At 37.8% G+C, this 21,819-nt stretch overlaps 1 protein-coding gene and 1 pseudogene across 1 annotated transcript; both read left to right on the top strand.

Annotated features, from left to right (window-relative positions):
* Window positions 1–1,544: 1,544 nt before the first annotated feature.
* KCNRG (potassium channel regulator) lies at window positions 1,545–19,078 on the top strand. Its single transcript, XM_045821837.1, is given in 7 exon segments — window positions 1,545–1,584; window positions 1,587–1,649; window positions 1,652–1,725; window positions 1,727–1,788; window positions 1,790–1,829; window positions 1,831–2,105; window positions 18,801–19,078. Coding segments are annotated over 7 exon segments (792 nt in total). The 3' UTR covers window positions 19,039–19,078.
* LOC123807783 lies at window positions 4,474–6,340 on the top strand (annotated as a pseudogene).
* Window positions 19,079–21,819: the final 2,741 nt, after the last annotated feature.

Genomic DNA, 21,819 nt, shown 5'->3' with positions numbered 1-21,819 from the left:
CTCAAGTGTCAATCTTGTCATAAGTGTACATTTTTAACAGGGTGGGGATTTCAGCTTGCCTATTTCTCCTTACTATAAATTTATCAACAAAGGAATTTGGTGATAAACTATAGAAATGTTAGGTGGCTGTACAAGCAAAGGCATAGGATTTTTTTTTAAAGAAGTCTAATTTGGCAAAAGCAGGAAATGCAAACACCTCCTTTTTACTGATAGCTAAGTATGTGTTATCCCAAAGTATGGCAACTGTACAACCAACTACCCACTTAAAGAATTTAAGAGTAGCTGTGATTCAGTGATACAATTGGATGGAGTGTCATCCCATATACCAAAAAGCATTGCTGGTTCCATCAGGGCACATACATAGGTTGAGTGGTCGATCCCCAGTTGGGGTGTATAGGAGGCAGCAGATCGGTGTTTCTCACTTTGATGTTTCTCACTGTCTTTAAAAATCAATAATTTAAGAGTAATAAGACTAATTTGAAAATAGATAAAACAATCCATTGGTTACTATAAAGTACAAAGTCACCACTAAACAATGCTGTCCTATATGTTCACATGAGTTAAAAATGATCTATCCCCCAAGAAGTAAAAAAACTTAATTTCTTTGTTTAGAATTCAGATGAAAACAAAAGTAACCTTATCTTAGAACTGCTCTCTAGTATACTTTATATCTGCCATGGAACATGAGTTTTCTTTGAAAGTCCAAATTGTCTTTATCCCCATCCTTTAATTTGGTTGACAGGAGATATTACAAGGGGAACAGGAAAAAAAAGATGGCAACAAAATTTAAAGTACAGAAGAATCGGTTTAGTTACAAGAGTCAAGTTAAGCTGCTAGCTAGTACAGGCAATGGCTGTCTCATCCTTAACTGATAATTCGTGATTGAAATTGCTGAAGGTATACGAAATGACTGCTTTTTTGTAAACCTTATAGTAGATAGTAGATAGGTCTGGGGAGAGGGAGTGCTTTGCTGTTCCCAGCTTTTTAAAAAAAAATACAGGTTTACTTACCATAGCTTTTCATGGAGAATTTTGTTTTGTGTGCAATACAGGAAGGGGATCTACAGGGTCTGTCAAAAAAGCCCCCTTTTTATTACAAAATCATAAACATGTAATTCTGTAACAATAATCACACTCAAGCACACTACATTTTAGGTGAAATGTTCAAATTAAAACTAAATTATTACACCCATATTATTACCCTACCAACCACACTCAAGCAGGCCTTACTTCTCCCAGACCCTATATTTGACATCTATCCTTAGATATGTTGGCAGTTTTCCTTAAACTATCCAGTTTCTCATGTTTTTAAAATTTTTATTATTTTTTTGTATACTGCAAGATCCCAAGCAACTCAAATTTCAAATACAACTAAGGATATACTATTTGCTTTACAGTAGTTACCTGGAAATTTAGGACTCTTTATTTCCCTCTCCCTTCCACCTATTAATCATGCATAGCTAGGAGCACTTATGGTTATAGTTTGATTTAAAAGTTCCTAAAGACTGTGGCCGATAGTTTGTAGACTCTAGTCTGAAAAGAAGAATGAGTGGCCAGGAACTGGTCATTTTAAATGTGGGAAGAAAATCATAAGATTTTGTACCATAAAGCAGTTTCCTGCCTCTAGGTGGACAGGAACATTAGATGGTGAGGCCAGGAATTCAAGAAGATTGGTAGCCAGATTTTTGCAGACAGAGATGGTGATTTATTTAGTTTCATCTTAGATTTTTTTGAGAACTCAATGGCATATATTACCCACTGATTTTTCAGACTATATTAGGCTTCAGAGGGGTGTTTTTCTATGAACTTGATTCTCTGGTTGATCTCAAACAAAGAACACCTGCTTCAACCAAGACCTGCTCTTGTGGAGGTGCATTTCCTAAATGGAAACACTCAGGCTTTTTTCAGGGTGGTTGGCTCTTGGCAGCAAAAACAATTGAGATGCTAAACGGAGGAGGATTACAATGTTTATAGAGCACCTACCTTGTGTAGTAATCCTTGCTCTCCTCAGATAACCTTATTTCCACTGCCTTCATAAAAACCCTTCTATGACCTGGTTTTGCTGTGAGGCTCATACAGCATTACTGATAACTAAATTGTAGTCAGGTATTATGTACTTTGAAACATCTTTCTTCTATACCAGTTCCTGATGTTTCCCCTCAAAACTGAAAGTTTTTCATGTCTGAAACTTTTCTTGGAAAAAATGATGACTCAAATAATGTTTTGTGGTAACCAGTACAGTTGGGTAGAATGCCTAGATAACTATTGTCCAAACTGGGATACTTCAGAGTGAAAGAGGGTATTGTTATTATATGGGGCAATAGGAATAAACCAAACTGTCCAGGAAAATCTAGGACTGTGGTCACTAAAGTTGTAGAAGGAAATAATTTTATAGATGATTATCCATTCATTGCTAATGAATTTGGCTTAGGAATGAATCCCCCAACCCACCCCACCCGACCCCAGGAGATTTGTTTAGTGGCTGTCACGGGAAAGGCTCAGTAGTTTGTCCTGATCTTATACTTTATGTACATTTGCTTTTTCAGGCCTTATGATTTAACTACTGATTTTCCTCCATCCCACTTTATTTTTTGTCCCATTTTTTTCCCTTTTGCCCCCCTTGCCCCGTTGCCTCCTTCCCTCCAGCAATCTCCCCCTGCTCTTAGTTCATGTCTATGGGTTGTACATTAAGTCCATTGGCTTCTCCATTGCCTATACTGTTCTTAACATTACCCCTGTCTATTTTTTACTTACCCCATTATGCCTCTAAATCCCTACATCTCCTCTCCCATTTCCCCCCTTCCCCCTCCGAGCTGATAACCCTCCAAATGATCTCCATATCTATGATTCTGTTCCTGCTCTAGGTGTTTGTTTAGTTTGTTTTTGTTTTGTTTTTTTAGATTCAGTTGATAGTTGTGAGTTTGATGTCATTTTACTGGTCATAGTTTTGATCTATTTCTTAGATAAGTCCCTTTAACATTTCCAATAATAAGGGCTTGGTGATGATGAACTCCTTTAGCATTACCTTGTCTGGGAAGCACTTTATCTGTCCTCCCATTCCAAATCATAGCTTTGCTGGGTAGAGTAATCTTGTAAGTCCTTGCTTTTCATCACTTTGTATCATTTTAGCCAGTCCCTTCTAACCGGAAAAGTTTCTTTTGAGAAATCAGCTGATAGTCTTATGGGAACTCCTTTATAGTTAACACTCTGCCTTTCTCTTGCTGCATTTAAGAGTCTCTTTTTATGTTTAATCTTTGGCATTTTAATTATGATGTGTCTTTGTGTGGACCTATTTGGGTCCAACTTGTTTGGGACTCTGTGCTTCCTGGACTTATATGTCTATTTCCTTTTCCAAATTAGGGAAGGTTTCTTTCACTATTTTTTCAAATAAGTTTTCCATTTCTTGCTCTTCTTCTTCTTCTGGCATCCCTGATTTGGATGCTGGCCCTTTTGGAGATGTCCCAGAGTCTTCTTAAACTCTCCTTGTTTTTTTGAGTTCTTGTTTGTTTTGTTATAGTTAAATGTTTATTTCTTTCTTATGTTCCAAATCATTGATTTGAATCCTAGCTTCCTTCTCTTCTCTGTTGGTTTTCTGTGTATTTTTATTTCCCTTAGTAGAGTCTTCATTTTTTCCCATATGCTTTTGCCATATTCAATGAGATCTTTGATCATTCTGATCACCAGTGTTTTGAATTCTGCATCCAATAGGTTGTATATCTCTACATTGCTTAGTTCTTTTTCTGGGGTTTGTTCTGTGCCTTCATTTGGGCCATATTTGTCTCCTGATTTTGTCAGATTCCCTGTGTCTCTGTACTAGGTAGAGCTGCTTTGATTCCATTTTAGTGCACCTATTAAGTCATATGAGGTGGAATCTTTGGTATTCACCAGGATGGGGCAACTGTGGCTCTGTGTGGGGGGAGGGGTTGAAGAGGGGACAATGCTGCTGCTGGCTCGATGACTTCTGGGTGTTTGCCTGGCCCTTGCCCTGCTTCCAGTCAATTCATTCTCTTACTATATATGACTGGTGCCCCTCCAGCTGCTGTCCTGGTTGTGGTTCTCAGGGTGGGTGGGTTTGCATAGGTATCAGAAGTTTCTTCAATTGCTCCAACTCCTGCTGGGTTTACAGCCAGAAGTTGTGGGGCTTTATTTTACCAGCACTGGAGCCCTGAGCTGTGAGGTCTGACCTAAGACTGGGCTTGCTCACTTTCAAGGTGTCCCCCTGATTTTTATCCACCACAGTGCCATACCAAGTGATCTCTGCCCCAACTCCTCATCCTCATCCCACTCATCTGGATGAATGTAGCTTATTTAAATCTTTGGTTGTCATACTGCCATCTAGTTCTGGGTGTTTTTCCATTTTAAGTTAGCTGTGTTCCTTATGATTGAGCAATGAGGCCAGGTGTGTCTACCTACCTTCCATCTTGACCAGAAGCCCCCAGCTTATTTTTAAACACCAGTAAGACAGATAGACATATTCCATGGCAAATTTGGTATCCTTTTACATCTCTGGCACACTTAGAGAACTGAAAATATTGGGATAGGTGGACCATATGGCAGCATGTGGCAGTTGAAGTGGTCCTAGTAGCAGAAGCCCATGCCCAGGTTCAGCAGCGTAAACTCCAGGCCTATGCCAATCAGCTGCATTTGTTCGTGTTCTCTCATGACCACATGGGTCATGGCGTCTGGCAGCTCAGCCTAGACCTATAGCAGGTCATGGAACCACTCACTGCACCCACCTGCAGATACAAAAGAAAAATTATCTGAAGGATTGTGTGGCAGTGGCTGGGCCTCTTAGGGTCACCCATTTCCTGATATTGAACAAAATGGAGACTAATATCTAGGTTAAGCCCCACTTTGACCTTCCAGATCAACAAGTGCACACTGATTCATGATGTGGTCTCCTCCCTGTGCCACAGCTGTGTGCATGAGCAAGCAGTTCACCGACCCTTCTGGTGCCTCCTGGTGCTCAACAGCTTTGGCTCCCATGGCATGCACATGAAGCTTAAGGCTACTATGTTCCAGAACCTGTTCCCCTCCATCAACATACACCAGGTGAATCTGCATATCACGAAGCACTGCCTTCTCATCAACTACAACCCTGACTCCTAGGATCTAGGCTGTGGGTGCAAGCCATGGAATGAAGAAGCTTCTCCAAGAGATGTTTCCTAACATGAGTGGCCTGCAGGACATCAGTGAGCTGCTGGCCACAGGTGTGGTGCTGTCAGAGAGTAAGGCAGAAGCTGATGGTGAGAACAACATCACAGAGCTGCCCCAGGCTTTTGCGGGGCATGGCAACATGCAGGCAAGCAGAGCACTGTGAGGCTTACCGAGATTGGGCTTTGGATGATGCTGCAGTTTATCGAGATCCAGGAGGGTGTTGGGGAGGGGAATATGCTTTTCCATAGTTTCATGAACAACACAGAGGAGAAACTACAGGCCATACTGGCAGCCAAGGAGGAGGAACTATGGCTCAAGGCCCAGAGGCAGGACCAGCTAGCTCAGAATGTCCAGTGTAAGGAGGAATGGCGAGATGCCCACAGGAAGAACTTGGTGGGCATGATAGCAATGCTGAGGTGGCCAGCCAGCAGGAGGAGGAGGATGAAGCTGAGTATTTCCACCAGGCAGTGGGCAAAGAGCCTGAGGAAGACATGTTCCCAAAGGCCCAGCAGCAATGGCCCACTGGGCCTCCAAGCAAGAAGCGGTGAGTAAAGCAGTGGAAGCCGGACCATGGCAGTGACCAGAGGCCTCTAAAGACCAATGGCAGGCCCTGGGGGCCTGGGCCAAGCTGGGGCCTCACAGGGCTGCTCAGGACTGTGGCAGAGGTGGAGCAAAGCCACCTAAGAGAGTGACCTGAAGCTGAGTCTGAACAGCTGATGGAATACCCCATATTGGGGCCCCTGAGATGCTGCTCTGGGCTCCTGCCTAGGTGTCCAGGTGCAGCCCTCAGTTTCATAAAGGACTTGGGTCCCCAACCTCTACTCTAATAAACTCTGATTTCCCATGGGAAAAAAACCCCAGAAAATATTGGGATAGGCTGTCAGTATGTTAAGGATAGATGCTCCTGAATCACTTACTCACTTTTTCCCTCTATTGTTCCTGGCTGAACCTTATGGCTAATTATCACTCTGCTGTCAGGGATTTCTCCCCACTTCCTTTAAATATATCTTAATGCTGTCCCATCATTATTTTACTAACTGAAAGTTGGGTTCAATTTTCAGAAGGAAAAAAAGGTCTGTACATGTTCTTTACTTACAGCATTTCAAATAAAGTTACCTATGGGAAGTAGACAAATTATTTTGGGATATTTTCTTCAACAGTAGTCATCAGGAACAACTGATGTTTGCTCCTCCCACCACATACCCCTGGGTTTTGCAACAGGAGAACACTGGGCAATATAATTCTTAACTTTTTATACTTACAATTTCTTGCCCTTCCAAAAAGGATGAAATGTCATTTTGGGAAAAGAGAGCCAGATAAATTAATAGGCTGATTGTGAAAAAAAGAAAGACCCTCTCATTATCTTAAATGGTTTTATGATACCTCTATGCATAACTTTCTTTTCATTGGTGGGCACTAACATACTGGGTTGGCTGAGACATTTGTTTAATTTTTTCTGGACAATGGCTCCAGTTGTCTTTAACTTCATTAGAAACAATTTTGTTAGATTGTATTGTGACAGCAATCATGTCAGCATGCATTAAAATAATGGTGAATTTTGTGCAGCCATTTTAATATTGAAGATGGAAGACATGCAACATTTTTGGCATATTGTGCTTTATTATTTCAAGAAAGGTAAAAACACAACTGAAATGCGGAAAAAGATTGTACAGTATATGGGGAAGGTGCCGTGACTGACCAAACGTATCAAAAGTGGTTTGCAAAGTTTCTTGAACTATTGACATTTTGGCCAAATAATTCATTGCTGTGGGGCTGTGTTATGCATTGGAAGATGTTTAGCAGCATCCCTGGCCTCTATCCACTAGAATCCAATAGCAGGAGATAGCTGACCTACTCCAAATATTCAAATCAATAAAGTTATTGGTAAGAAATAAAAATGTCATTTAAAAATTTTTTAAGTTGTCCCAATTCTCCTCCCTTGCCTTCCCTTGCCCTGCCCAACCACCGCTCCAACAGTCAATCCCCACCCTATTGTCCATGTTCATGTGTCATTCACACCTGTTCATTGATTAGACCCTTCCCCTTCTTTTCCCCTTATTCCCCTCCCCCTCCCTTCTGGTAGCTGTCAGTCTGTTCCATGTTTCCAAATCTGGTTCTATTTTGCACCTTTGTTTTGTTAATTAGGTTCCTCTTATGGGTAAGATCATACACTATTTGTCTTTCACCAACTGGTTTATTTCACTTAGTGTATTATTCTCTAGCTCCATCCATGCTCTCCTGAAACATAGAAGTTCTTTCTTTCTGCTGAGTAGTATTCTATTGTGTAAATATAAGTTTTTGATATAGTCATTTACTAATGGGCATTTAGGCTGTTTAGAGCACTTGGTGATTGTAAATAACACTGGTATGAACAGAAAGGTGCATACGTTCTTTTGAATTGGTGTTTCAGGATTCTTAGGGCATAATCGCAGCAGTGGAATTGCTGGGTCAAAAGGCAATTCTATTTTTAGTTTTCTGAGGAAATTCCATACTGTTTTCCACAGTGCCTGCACCAGTCTGCATTTCCACCAACAGTGTACTAGGGATCCTTTTCTCCAATCTGACCAGCACTAGTTTGTTGGATGGCCACTCTGACTGGTGTGAGTTGGTATCTCATTGTTGTTTTAATTTGCATCTGTCTTATGGCTACTGAAATTGTGCATTCTTTCATATGTCTGCAGGTCCTCTCTATGTCCTCGGAGAGGTGTCTGTTCAGGTCCTTTGCCTATTTTTCAATTGGATTGTATGTCGTCCTGCTGTTAAGTCATATGAGTTCTTTCTATATTTTGGAGAATAAACCCTTCTCTGAGGTATCATTGGCAAATATGTTTTTTCCGTACCATTGGTCCCCTTTTCATTTTGATGTTTTCTTTAGCTGTGCAGAAGGTTTTTAATCTGATGTAGTCCCCTTTGTTTATTCTTCCCTATATTTCCTTTGCTTTAGAGGATGTATTGGCAAAAATATTGCTGTGTGGGATATCTGAAATTTTCCTGCCTACATTTTCTGCTTAGGATGTTTGTGGTGTCATGGCTTATACTTAAGTCTTTTACCCACTTCGAGTTTATTCTTGTGTATGGTGTAAGTTGGTGGTCTAATTTCATTTTTTGCAAGTACCATTCCAATTCTCCTAACACTATTTGTTGAAGAAGCTATTGTGACTCCATTTTATAGTTTACCCCTTCCTCATATTAACTGAACATAGAGACATGGGTTTATTTCTGGGTTCTCTGTTCTGTTACATTCATCTGTGTGTCTGTTCTTAATGCCACTATCAGACTGTTTTGATTACAGTGGTCTTGTAATATTCTACTATATCAGGTATTGTTATCCCTCTTACTTTGTTCTTAAGATTGTTGAGGCTATTTGGGGTCATTTTTGGCTTCAAGTAAGTTTTTAGAATATTTGTTCCAATCAGTGAAGTATGTCATTGGTATTTTAATAGGGGTTGCATTGAAAGTATAAATTGCTTTATGTAGTATGGACATTTTAATGATGTTAATTCCTCCAGTCCATGAACATGGCATATGCTTTCATTTATTTATGTCTTCCTTAATTTTTTCTTTAGTGGTCTGTAGTTTTCTGAGTATAGGTCTCTTACCTTCTGGGTTAAGTTTATTACTAGGTACTTTATTTTTCTTGTCGCTATAGTAAGTGGGATTTTTTCCCCTAGTTTACCTTTCTGATATTTCATTGCTGGTGTACAAAAATGCCTTCAATTTCTGAATATTGACTTTGTATCCTGCTACTTTTGCCAAATTTGAGTAGTAGGTTGAGTAATTTTTTGGTGGAGCCTATAGGGTTTTCAATGTACACTATCATGTCATCTGCAAACAATGACAGTTTTGTTTCCTCCTTTCCAACTTGGATGTCTTTTGTTTCTCTTTCTTGTCTGATTGCTGTGGCCAGGACTTCCAGTATTATGTTAAATAAAAGTGATAAAAGTGGACATCCTTCCTTTGTGACTGATCTTAGGGGAGAAAGCTTTTAGTTTTTGCCCATTGAGAATGATGTTGGCTACAGGTTTCTCATATATGGCCATCATTATGTTGAAGTATGCTCCCTCTACTCCACTTTGCTGAGTGTTTTTATCATAAATGGGTACTGTCCCTTATCAAATGCTTTGTCCACATCTGTTGATATGAACATAGGATTTTTGTTTTTCATTTTCCTTGTATGATGTATGATGTTTATTGATTTGTGAATATTGTACCATCCTTGAAACTCTGGGATATTCCCACTTGATCATGGTGTATGATCTTTTTAATGTATTGCTGGATCAGGTTCGCCAATATTTTGTTGAGGATTTTAACATGTATGGTGTTCAACATTCTTGGCCTGTAGTTTTCTTTCTTTGTTGTGTCTTTGCCTGGATTAACATAATGCTGGCCTCATAAAAAGTGGTTGGGAACCTTCACTCTTCTTGAATTTTTGGACTAGTTTGAAAAGGGTTAGAGTTAGTTCTTCCCTAAATATTTGGTAAATTTACCTGTCAAGTCATCTGGACCAGAGCTTCTATGTGCCAGGAATGTTTTTATTACTGCTTCAATTTTGCTGGCTGTTATTTGTTTGGGCTTTCTGCTTCTTTTTGATTCAGTTTTGGAAGATTATGTTTCTAGAAATTTGTCCATTTCACCAAGATTTTCAAACTTCTTGGCATATCGTTTTTCATAGTAATTTCTCACAATCTTTTTTATTTCTGTGGTATTGGTTGTAATTTCTCTTTTGTTTCTGATTAACTTGGGCCCTCTCTCTGTTTTTCTTGATTAATATAGTTAAAGGCTTGTTGGTTTTGTCAATCTTTACAAAAAGCAACTCCTGGATTTATTGGTCTTTTGAAATGTTCTCTTAGTCTCTGGGTCATTTAATTCTGCTCTGATCTTGATTATTTCCTTCCTTCTACAAGCTCTGGGCTTTGTTAGTTGTGTTCCTCTAGTTCTTGTAGATATAGGGTTAGTTTGTTTATTTAAAATGTTTCTATCTTTTTTTGGTAGGCCTGTATTGCTTACTGAACTTAACCTCTTAGGACTGCCTTTGCTGTGTTCCATGGGTTTTGGGCTTTTGTGTGTTCATTTTCATTTGTTTCTAGAAACTTTTTTTTAAAGATTTTATTTATTTATTTTTAGAGAGGGAAGGGAGGGAGAAAGAGAGAGAGAGAGAAACATCAATGTGCGGTTGCTGAGGGTCATGGCCTGCAACCCAGGCATGTGCCCTGACTGGGAATCGAACCTGCGACACTTTGGTTCGCAGCCTGCACTCAATCCACCTAGCTATGCCAGCCAGGGCAAGTTTCTAGAAACTCTTTGATTTCTTCCATGATCTCAGTGTTAACCCATTCATTATTTAATAGCATGTTATTCGGTCTCCATGAATTTGAATGTTTTTGAGTCTTTTCCTTAAGGTTGGTTTCTAGTTTCAAGCAATTATGATTTGAGAAGATGCTTGATATGATTTCAGTTTTTGAATTTGTTTAGGCTTGTTTTGTGTCCTACTATGTAGGTTATATTTGAAAATGTTCCATGTGCATTTTAAAAGAATGTATATTTTGTTTCTTTAGGGTGAATGGTTCTATATATATCAATTAAGCCCATTTGATCTACAGTGTTGCTCAATGCCACAATATCCTTGTTGATTCATTGCTTGGAAGGTCTATCTATTGTTGACAATGGGGTGTCAATATCCTCTACTATGGATGTGTTGCTGTCAAAATCTTTCTAGAAGTCCTCTGTGATTTTTCCTCATACACTTACACACTCATGTGTTGCGTGTATATGTTTATAAGCATATCTTCTTGACAGATTCTTCCCTTGAGTATTATGAAATGTCCTTCTTTGTCTTTTTTATGATCCTTGTGTTGAAATCTATTTTGTCTGATATAAGCATTGCTACCCCAGTTTTTTTCTAGATCTTGTTTAGAATATTCTTTTCTATTCCTTCACTTTAAGTCTATATAGAGTTTTTGTTCCGAGGTATGTCTCTTGACAGCATATATGTGGGTCTTGTTTTCTTATCCATTCAGCTACCCTATGCCTTTAATTGGAGCATTTAATCCATTTTCATTTAAGGTTATCATTCATTGGTACTTATTCATTGCCATTTTTCCCCTTTGTGCCTGTGTTCCTCCTCCTCTCTCTTCATCTTCTTTAAGCAGTCCCTTTAGCATTTCTTGCAATGCTGGTTTGGTGGAGATGTATTCTTTTAGCCTTTTTTTTTTTTTTTTTTGCCTTGAAAACTCTTTACATCACCCTCCATTTAAATGAGAGCATTGCTGGCAAGAGAGTAGTCTTGGTTGCAGGTCTTTGATTCTCATTACCAGGAATATTTCTTGCCATTCCCTTCTGGCTTGTAGTTATTTTGTTGAGTAATCAACTAATAGACTTATTGGAGCTCCCTTATCTGTTACTAGCTGTTTCCCCTTTGCTGCCTTTAAAATTCTTTGTCTTTAAATGCTGCCATTTTAACTGTGATATGTCTTGGAGCAGGCCTCTTTGGGTTCATCTTGATTGGGATCATCTGTGCTTCCTGGAACTGCATGAGTTTTTTTTGTCGTCAAGTTAGGGAATTTTTCTATCATTACTTTTTCAAACAGGTTTCCTATCCCTTGCTCCTCTTTTTCTCCTTTTGGTATCCTTATGATAGGAATAGTATTACATTTCATGTTGTCCTACAGCTCCCTTAAACCCACTTCATTTTATTTTTGAGTTTTTTAATTTTGTTGATCTTTCTGGGATTTTTTCTACCTTGTCTTCCAAGTCACTGATTCTGTCCTCTGGTTCATCTAGCCTCCTTTTAATTCCTTATAATGTGCTCTTCATTTCAGGTATTGTATTCTTCATTTCTTCCTGGCTGTTATATTGTCTTTGTTTTTCATGTTAGTGTAGTTCGCAGTAAGTTCCTTGTAGCTTCATTGGAGTTCTCTGTAGTTCTCACCAAAATCATTGAGCATCCTTAATACCATTATTTTGAACTCATTGATAGTTTGGTTGCCTCTATTTCATTTAGCACTCTTTCTGAGGATTTCTCCTTTCTTTTTGATTGGGGGGTTGTTTCTTTGTCTCCTTATTTTAGCTGACTCTCCCTGTTTGTTTCTGCTTCTTAGATTTATCTGCTTTGACTCCCTTTGTCCATAGTGTGACTTGTGTTAGGAGACCTGTGGGATTCAGTTGTGCAGTCTCCTTGATGTCCTGACCTTGATGCTCTTGGGATACCCTTTGTGCTGTTTATGTGTGCTCTCTGTTTGTAATTGGGTTTGGGTTGTTTTGGGGTCATTCTTTGGTGGGTCCTTTTAGTCTATATAGAGTTTAGTCATGCTCAATGCCATAATATCCTTGTTGATTCATTGTTTGGAAGATCTATCTTGGTAAGTCACCCTCCAACTGGCTGACTTAGAGTCTGCCATCCATGTCTTGTATTCTGTTGTACAGGTGCTACCAGAACAAAACCAAAGAGCTTAGGAAACAAACCTACAAAATTAATCCCCCACCCATGATCACACTACCAGTGGCAAATGAGCTGGTATTAATAAAGGTGTAAAGAGATTAAGACTAATATAAGAAAGGAAAATAAGTATGAGATAACTAACTGAAAGTCAAATTCTTTTGATAAGGTGGAAGAAGGAAGAATAATAAGAGTAGGAATAGGGACAAAGCAAAGAGAGAAACAAAAATTTGTATTGTAAATAAAAAAGGGAGTGAAGAACACAGAATGGAGTAAGAGAAGGGAAGTGTATAGTAGTAAGTATGAACAGAAATTTAAAAAAATATAAAAATAAAAAATAAACAACATAGAGAAGAAACAAAATAGGAACCAAATTAAAGAAAAAGATCTACAGTGCTATCAACAACAAGGAGCAAAGATTAATATAGGGGACTAATGGGAGGGGACAAAAAGGGAAAAAAGAGTCAATATCTAGAGGAAAAAGAAGTGATTTAGATATAATAGAGGGAGAAGAAATTCTAAGAGAGGAATGAAAATCAGGATAAGACAGGGAAAAATTAAAACTTAAAAAAAAAAAAGAAAAGGTTGGAGGAAGGCAAAATGGAGGATGAGGGGGAATGGTAAAATTTGAGATTTGAAATACAAAAATAGTGAAGTCTGGAAATAAAATTGGAGAAATGCAACAACCACCATCATATCAACAATTGACAAGCAATCTGATAAAGGTGGAGAGAGAAAATGGGTATTTTAAGAACAGTAAAAAGAATTTGAGATGACTAATGACAAGAAAAATAGTTGTGAGAGATTGGAGGGGGGAGAAATAGTATGACTGTGTAATGGAAACAAGTCATAGCAAGAGAGAAAATAGAATTTAAAAGAAAAATAAGGAAGGCAAAATGGAGTAAGATAAGGGAGGAGCAAAATATGAGATTTAAAATAAACTGTAATGTAAAAACTTAGTGACTTCATATGTACAAACTTGAAGGACAAGAAATGATTATTTAAAAGATATGCAAAAGAGAAAATAATGCAAATCTTGAAGAAGACCATGGTGGAATTCATCTCACTGTTTTCTCATTCTGGATCCACCCCTCGAGATGTCAGATGGTGTGTCCCAGTTTGGCCCTAGGCAGCCTGCTTGAGGCTACCAGTGATCCACAGTCTGTGGCTGTCTGTTGTTAATCTTGTGAAACTGTAAGCAGTAGTCATGCTTAAGCACCACAGGGTGGGGCAGAGTAATTCCTGTGGGTGGGGCTATTGCTTCCCCTTAGGCTGGTGCCATTGGGAGAGGCCTGCTCAGTCTGAGCACGATGCCTGCTGCAGAATGGGGGATGTCTTAGCACAGAGATCATGGAGACTGCTCCCTCAGTTCTCTTCCCTAAGCCCCTGTCCTCAGACTCTTCTCCAGTGTCCTTAGTCCAGTCTGCCCCACTACTTTGCTGGAGCCCAGGGTAAGTGGTTGCAAATGACATTATGTAAATTGGCCCTTTAAAAGGATTCTCTGCCAGGATTCTCTGCCAGACAGAAATCCTGCTGCTTTTCACACCTGGATGTTATCTGGGTTCCTTTCCTGGCTCTAATGCTGTAGGCTGGGGAGCCCAACTAGTGATTTAGACTCCACAAGTTTCAGAGGAGAATTCCCCAGCCACTGAATTTCCCTCCGGCACTTCAGCTGCCTCCCATGGGAGCCCAGCCAGCCCTCTTCTGTCTCCTTCACACTCCATACCTGTCATGATGTGGTGAAGCAGTTTCTTCTGTCTTTCTGTGGTTATAAGGCTTCTCTCCAGCTAATGTTCCATTGGTTATTCTGGATGAGTTCTTTACAATTGAGTTGTAATTCTACATTGGTACTGGGAGTAGGTTATTATAGCTTCTAATTACTCCTCCACCATCTTGGTCTCTCTCTACTTGCTTTATTTAAAGATTTTATTTATTTACTTTAGAGAGAAGGAATGAGAGGGAGGAAGAAAGAAAGAGAAACATTGACCATTTGCCTCTTGCATGCCCCCAATTGGGCACTTAGACCACAACCCAGGCATATGTTTGACTGGGAATCGAACTGATGCGCTTTTAGTTTGCAGGCTGGTTTTCAATCCACTGAGCCATACAAGCCAGGGCTGTGTCTTTTATTTTACGGAAACAACTATACACTCTTTTTGCCAACATGAAAAACAGAAGGTAAATTACCAGTATTTTGTTTTTTAAAATTTGAGCGATTGAGATATTTGGGGATCCTTTTTGACAAAGGGATCCTAATGAAACCTAAGGAAAAAAGGTGTTAATAATTTAAGAAGAAACATTTTAAGATAATAAAAATGATATCCTGTAAGTACTAAAAGCTCTTTAGAAGCTATGTAGTTTGAAAAAATAATTGTAATATTGTAAAACAATATTAGAAACTTAGGTTAGGATATTCTTGTATATACACAGCACCAAGTTGTTTCCCCTTTGTTATTAAATTGTGCTTTAGAAATAGTACAATTTTTTTTTCATCTAAGTGTGAGAGTGGTAATTTTTAAATTTTAATTTCATTTTAAAAAATATATTTTATTGATTATGCTATTACAGTTGTCCCAGTTTTTCTACCCTTTATTTCCCTCCACCCTGTACACTACCTCCCTCCTTCATTCTCCCACCTTAGTTCATGCGCATGGGTCATGCATATAAGTTCTTTGGCTTCTCCATTTCCCATACCATACTTAACCTCCCCCTGTCTATTTTGTACCTACCATTTATGCTTCTTATTCCCTGTTCCTTTTCCCCCATTCCCAGCCCCCCACACTGCCTCCCTGTTGATAACCCTCCATGTTATCTCTATTTCTGGGAATCTGTTCTTATTCCAGTTGTTTGCTTTGTTCATTTCTGGTTTTGTTTATTTAGGTTCGGTTGTTGATAGTTGTTAGTTTGTTGTCACTTTACTGTTCATTTTTTATCTTCATTTTCCTTTTTCTTAAAAAAGTACCTTTAACATTTCATACAATAAGGGCTTGGTGATGATGAACTCCTTTAACTTGACCTTATCTGGGAAGCACTTTATCTGTCCTTCATTTCTAAATGATAGCCTTGCTGGATAGAGTAATCTTGGATGTAAGTCCTTACCTTTCATAACTTTGAGTATTTCTTTCCAGCCACTTCTTGCCTGCAGAGTTTCTTTTGAGAAATCAGCTGACAGTCTTATGGGCACTCCTTTGTAGGTAACTGTCTCCTTTTCTCTTGCTGCTTTTAAGATTCATCTCTAATCTTGGATAATATAATTATGATGTGCCTTGGTGTGTGCTTCCTTGGGCCCAACTTCTTTGGGACTCTCTGAGCTTCTTGGACTTCCTGGAAGTCTATTTCCTTTGCCAGATTAGGGAAATTCTCCTTCATGATGTTTTCAAGTAAGTTTTCAATTTCTTGCTCTTCCTGTACTCCAGCTGGCATCCCTATTATTTTGGATGTTGAAACATTTACATTGTCCTGGAGGTTCCTAAGTGACTCTTTTTTTTTTTTTTTATTGTTGTTTTTGCATTCTGTTCTGGTTGAATGTTTATTTCTTCCTTCTGGTCTGAACCGTTGATTTAAGACCTGGTTTCCTTCATTTCACGGTTGGCTCCCTGTTCATTTTCCTTTATTTCACTTTTCATAGCCTTCACTTTCTTCCTCTATTTTTCAACCATACTTAACTATTTCTGTGAACAACCTGTTTACCAGTGTTTTGAACTGTGCATCTGATAGGTTGGCAATCTCCTCATCGCTTAGTTGTATTTTTTCTGGCGCTTTGATTTGCTCTTTCATTTGGGCCATACTTTTTTATGGCAGCATGCCTCTTTTTTAGTAAGGGGCACAGCTTTAGGTACTCACCTAAATGCTTAGGTACCCAGCAACCCATGTTGCTGAGTTGTGGCACTGTATGTGGGAGACAGGTCCAAGAGGGAACAATTCCACTTGCTCAGCTCTTGCCTGGCTTTCAATCACTTCCTCCACTACTCACAAGCAAACTGGGCCCTTCTGGTCCTAATACTTGGGTGGGTTGGTTTATATGTGTTCTAAGACCCTGTGGGTCTCTCCAACAAAGTCTGTGAGTCTGGAAGTTTCTCCTGCTGCCTCAACCTCCACAGGTTTTCTCAGTCAGAGGTTTTGAGGCTTTATTTCCCTGCGCTGGAACCCTTGGTTATGTGGTCTGTCTCGCTCCCCAGTTGTTCCTCCTGGGTTATCTGCATACAAATGTGGGACTGCCCACTCTGCCAGCTAATGCCTTGCCTGGTCCACCACCCACTTTGTTGCAGCTAGTCCTCTTTGCCCCTCCTGGTGGTGTGGATGAGTGTTTTTTCTTTAACTACTTGGTTGTTGGACTTTCACACTGTTCTATTTTCTGGCAGTTCTGGTTATTTTTTGTTTTTAAATTTGCTGTTGTCCTTCTTTTGGTTGTGTGAGGAGGCAAAGTGTGTCTACCTATACCTCATCTTGGCTGGAAGTCAGAATGATATTATTTAAACTTCCAAAATAGATAATCCCAGAACCAGAAGTTATTTTTAAAATTAAAAATCTTTTCATCCCCAAATAGTATTTGATTTTTTTTTGGTATAGTGCCAATTTCAAAGTAAAGACATAACCTGAATAAGGTGACATTATTGGGATTTCAGATGACTGGATGAAATCTCTGGCTTTAGAAGACCTACCATAGATGATTGCCAGATAGCAATCTTGTTTATTTCTTGCTCACTCCCTGGCCTGAGTCTTTCTATTCAGATGTTTTTTGAAGGTGTAAAGTGGAAGAGTAAGCCTAAATCACTCCTAGGAGTTTGGTGTGTCATCCAGGTGTTCAGTATGTTCCACAATGTGATTTACTGCTTGAAGGTCTTATTAACCTAGCAGGCTGCTCAGTAATTACCTCTCAAGTTCACAGTACTAGAAATACCTGACTTGCATCTTGCAGATGTGGTAACATTATCAAGATAAAGTTATGGTCACAGGATTCTAGGCCATAGAATTCTGGTAGCACTTAGTGTATTTTCCTTTTTCTTTTTAAACTAGGTCAAATGGAAAAGTGTAGTTGCCTTTTAAGTTTTTAAAATATGTTTTGATTTTCTATTTCTCATTGACTTCTTTTCTGGTGCCTTGAAATGTCATTTCTCAATTTGGCTTCATAGAGAATTAAGTACTTTGGCTCAGTGATTTCTTGCAAAGTGCATTCCACTTTATTATAATCTACTATATACTGTTTGTATCTTAATTTTGTGAGATGTTCTATAACTCTTTTTCACTTTGAAAAATCTTTCTAGGCTATACAATCAAGATCTAGGACTTGGGAGTAGATGGAATGATTTACTAAGGTTTAAAATTTTGTATATCAGACATAATAAACATTTTTTGATATGTACTTTGTAGTTTTATAATTCTTATATTTTATTATTGAATTTTCTTTCTCTATAATGAACTTCTAAATGTGAGCTACAATAACCCACTCTATTTCAATCATAATTTAAGGAGGCTTGAGATATCCCCAAGGCTTACAAAGACATAAAACTATCCTTGACGTTAAATAAAGAAGGAGCAGTACAACCATATCTATGTGAATACATTATACTGACATTATTAAAGCCAACATATAACCAATCTGAAAAGTTCGGATACATTTTTGTTGAATTATGTGGGTTGGATCTATCAGGTTTCCCAGGAAATAGAAAGTTTTGTCATTTCAACTCCAGAGGCCTTTTGACCCCATGTTTTGCTTTTCAACATTAGACAGTTATTGAGTAAAAACTGACAATTCTTCGTGATATTTTATATCTGCAAGATTTACCTGAAGAAAATGCATGGGATAGGAGTAAATCACAAAAGAAAGTGTGTAATGTCAGTGCTGATAATGGGTAAATTAGATCAAGGGGAAAACTGTATATGTATTAAATGTTCATTAAAACGATTAAACAAATTTAAACATTTAATAAATGTTTGACCTTACTGCTCTAGAAAATAGTTTACAATGAAAATTCATCTATTTTGGTTATATTCCTAAATGTAGAATTAAAATGACTTTGGAAATCACAGCAAGGTATGTTTTCATTACTTTGAAATTACTGATTTGGATTTATAAATGAAGTCTCAAAAAAAACTGATCAGAATGGTATGATGCCTTTATGTGAGGTTAAAATTCAAATTTATGTTTAGTTTTATGGCCATTAAAGGGATGCTTTATAACTCAACATTTTTGTGTGTGTGTGTCCTAGGTATGTTTCTATAAAACCTGATAACCAAAAATTGGCCAATGGAACTGATGTCCTCAGCTTACTGATTGACACTTTATTAAAGGAAGGCTTCCATCTGGTCACCCCTTGAACAGTATCCTCTGAAGAAAAAACTGAATGCTATGGCTTTGAAAGGAAGAAAAGGCCTGAAGCTCTGTCCCTGAACAAAAGTGAAACCAGAGTCTCTGTCATGCCAGAAAAATCTCAGAAAAAGAAATGAGTTTTTTTGTTCTCTTTTAGAATAAAGGAATTGCCATTTTCTTGTATGGAGATTCCATGTTGAAGGCACACATGTTAGTCAAATATGTACTCAGCCTAAATTTTTGGCCTTATCTTCTATCATGCCATCTGTAGGTAACCATACCTCAATATTGCCTTATCCGCTGTTAATTGCTTGCTGTTTTCTGAACAAGACTGTGCACTTGGTGCTTTGGCACATATTCCTTCTTCTACCTCAGTGCCACTTTACACTTCTCTTTTTCATGAACACTACACAGCTTTCAAGAATAGTCTCAGGAATCATGCTAACTGACTTCTAATCCCAAATTAATCACTTATTAGCTCTATGACTTGGGCAAGCCATTGAAACTATTTGTGCCTCAAATTCTTCATCTATCAAATAGGGATAAATATATGTATTATAGGATACATGAGGATTAAAGGAGGTAATATACTCAACACATTTTCTGGCATATGGTAGGTACTCAGTAACAATTAGTGATGTTGATTAAGAAGATGGAGCCCTTTACTTTGTATAGACATATGCTATTATACAAATATATTTTTCTTACTTGAATATGGGCTCAATCTACTCAGCAGTGTTAACATTACTGTGTGTTAAGCACTGTGCTAAATATTTACTGAGGAATAATATCTTTGTTATTAATTAGTACTTACATTTGGTGAAAAGCTTTTGAATAACTAAAATTTAAACTACACATATACTTTGACTTAGTGTTTCCTCTTGTAGGAATTCTTATATATGTGTCATTTTAAATAAGATAGAGGAACCATTAAGTCTAAGAGCACTAAGAGCATTAAGTCTAAGCACTAAGAGTACTGTGTACTTAGTAGGGTTAAAAAAACCCATTGAGTTGAAGCATTTGAGCACCATTTTAAAAAGTACAATTAATTCATTGAAAAACATCTCTTAAACATTTGTTGAGCACTATACTAAGTTTTCAGGATTAAAAAAATGAGTGAAAAAACAATCCTTATTCTCAAGGAGCTCACATTCAGCTGAGAACATACATCATAACAGCAAGAGATTAGAAATAAACTCAAAGTTCATTAGTACTCAAAGTACATTAGAACTGGAAGTACATAAAAGTGCTGAATATTTTAAGATTAGTAATGTTAAAATTAGTGATTGAAAATAGTGACCCGAATAAGAAAATAAGTTTTATGGTTAAGTGTTTTGTTTTTGATAGCACTTATCCCTTCTTTTCTGCAAAAAAGCCAACTTATTGTTTTAATGTGTCATCTTAGCTTTGGGGGTGATATGTTTGGTTTGGTTGCCTTGCTAGGATCATATTGTAAGACACAATATTTCTATTCTCCTAAATTTTTGGCATGTATGTAATTTGACTAGTAGGGTATAGTTGGCATGGTTTTATATGTAACACTGTTTAATTCTCTGTAATGCTTTGCTGATAAGATTATTAAAAACTGGTATCTGGTTAGATATACTGAAACAAAAAATATTGTAACAGGAATTGTTTAAACTGCTACTTATATGCTCTTTGTCATTCACATTTACAGAAAACTAGTTTGATGAGAAATGCTCTCTTTAATGTGCTAATAGAAACATATTACCTGTGGAAACATATACATAACATTCATTCATTCCAATAAATACTTATTGACATCTGCTGTGGGCCAGATACTATCTGGACATTGGAGGTACTGCAAGGAAAAAAACAGTGCCTTCCCTTCTAGAGCTTACTACAAATACAATTTGTAACATTGACAATGGGTTTAAATTAAAATAATTTAAGCCTTTTATTAGTGTCTAAAAGTCATGAGTTCACAATGTAGAAATTTATAGGAGACAGATTGCCACACTTAAAAAATAATTTAGTATAACCCTGGCTGGGTGGCTCAGTTGGAACCTAGGTGACGGGTTCGATTTCCATAGGGGGCACACACAGGAGACAACTGATCAATGTTTTTCTCTTTTTCTCTCTCTCCTCCTTCCTCTTTCTTTAAAATCAATAAATATATTCTGGGGTGAGCATTTTAAAAATTCATTATAGGGGAAGGTTACTTTCAGAGTGGATTGAGTTTCTTATTTTAGTAAATATTTTAGAGATCACCTCAACTGGAGACATATGTCAAGATCATCTTAGTAAACCTCTGGTGTTCACTCTAAAAAAGAGTTGCACACTGTGATTGGGATGTGAGGACATGTAAAAAATTGAGTCTTGTTTAAGAAAGGGAGGCAGCCAAACATATAATAGTTTGAAGAAAACTGGGATGTTAGATGTGCCATAGGCAAATTAAAAACTCTCACCTGCTTTATGGATAAAAAGACCAACATTTTCAAGTGGGTACCACTTCTTGAATGAAATGATTTGTGAATTTTATTTTCAGTTATAAGAAAATAATGGCAGAAGCTTGTCTTGGCCAAATATGCTGAAAACTTTGTTCATCAAATCATATACACCTGTCAATCTATCTCATATACAGAAGTATGAATCATTACAATAACATGTTAATGCTTGTCAGTCTTAACTGACAAACCACCAATATTCTCCTACTTCTCTTCCATTTGTTTCAGCTTCTATCACCCACAGTTTCATTTCTGGTAAAACTAAAAGATTTTAGCTTATTCTTGAATCTCAATAATTTACCTTATAAGCAACTTAAAGTTCTCCCTACAAAGATTTTCTGGAAAGGAGCTCTAGTGTTGAATTTTACTCTTTGATTTAATATACAAGTCATAATTAGAGTTCTTAGGTTATGCTAAATCAGAATTAATTTGGGCTGCTTTGAAAATATA

The sequence above is a fragment of the Phyllostomus hastatus genome, unplaced genomic scaffold (genome assembly GCF_019186645.2).
Source record: "Phyllostomus hastatus isolate PE091 unplaced genomic scaffold, TTU_PhHast_1.1 phas_scaffold_46, whole genome shotgun sequence".
Classification (NCBI taxonomy): Eukaryota; Metazoa; Chordata; class Mammalia; order Chiroptera; family Phyllostomidae; genus Phyllostomus; species Phyllostomus hastatus.
The sequence above is the reverse complement of the archived record's forward strand: the minus strand, read 5'-3'. Positions and strand labels throughout refer to the sequence as shown.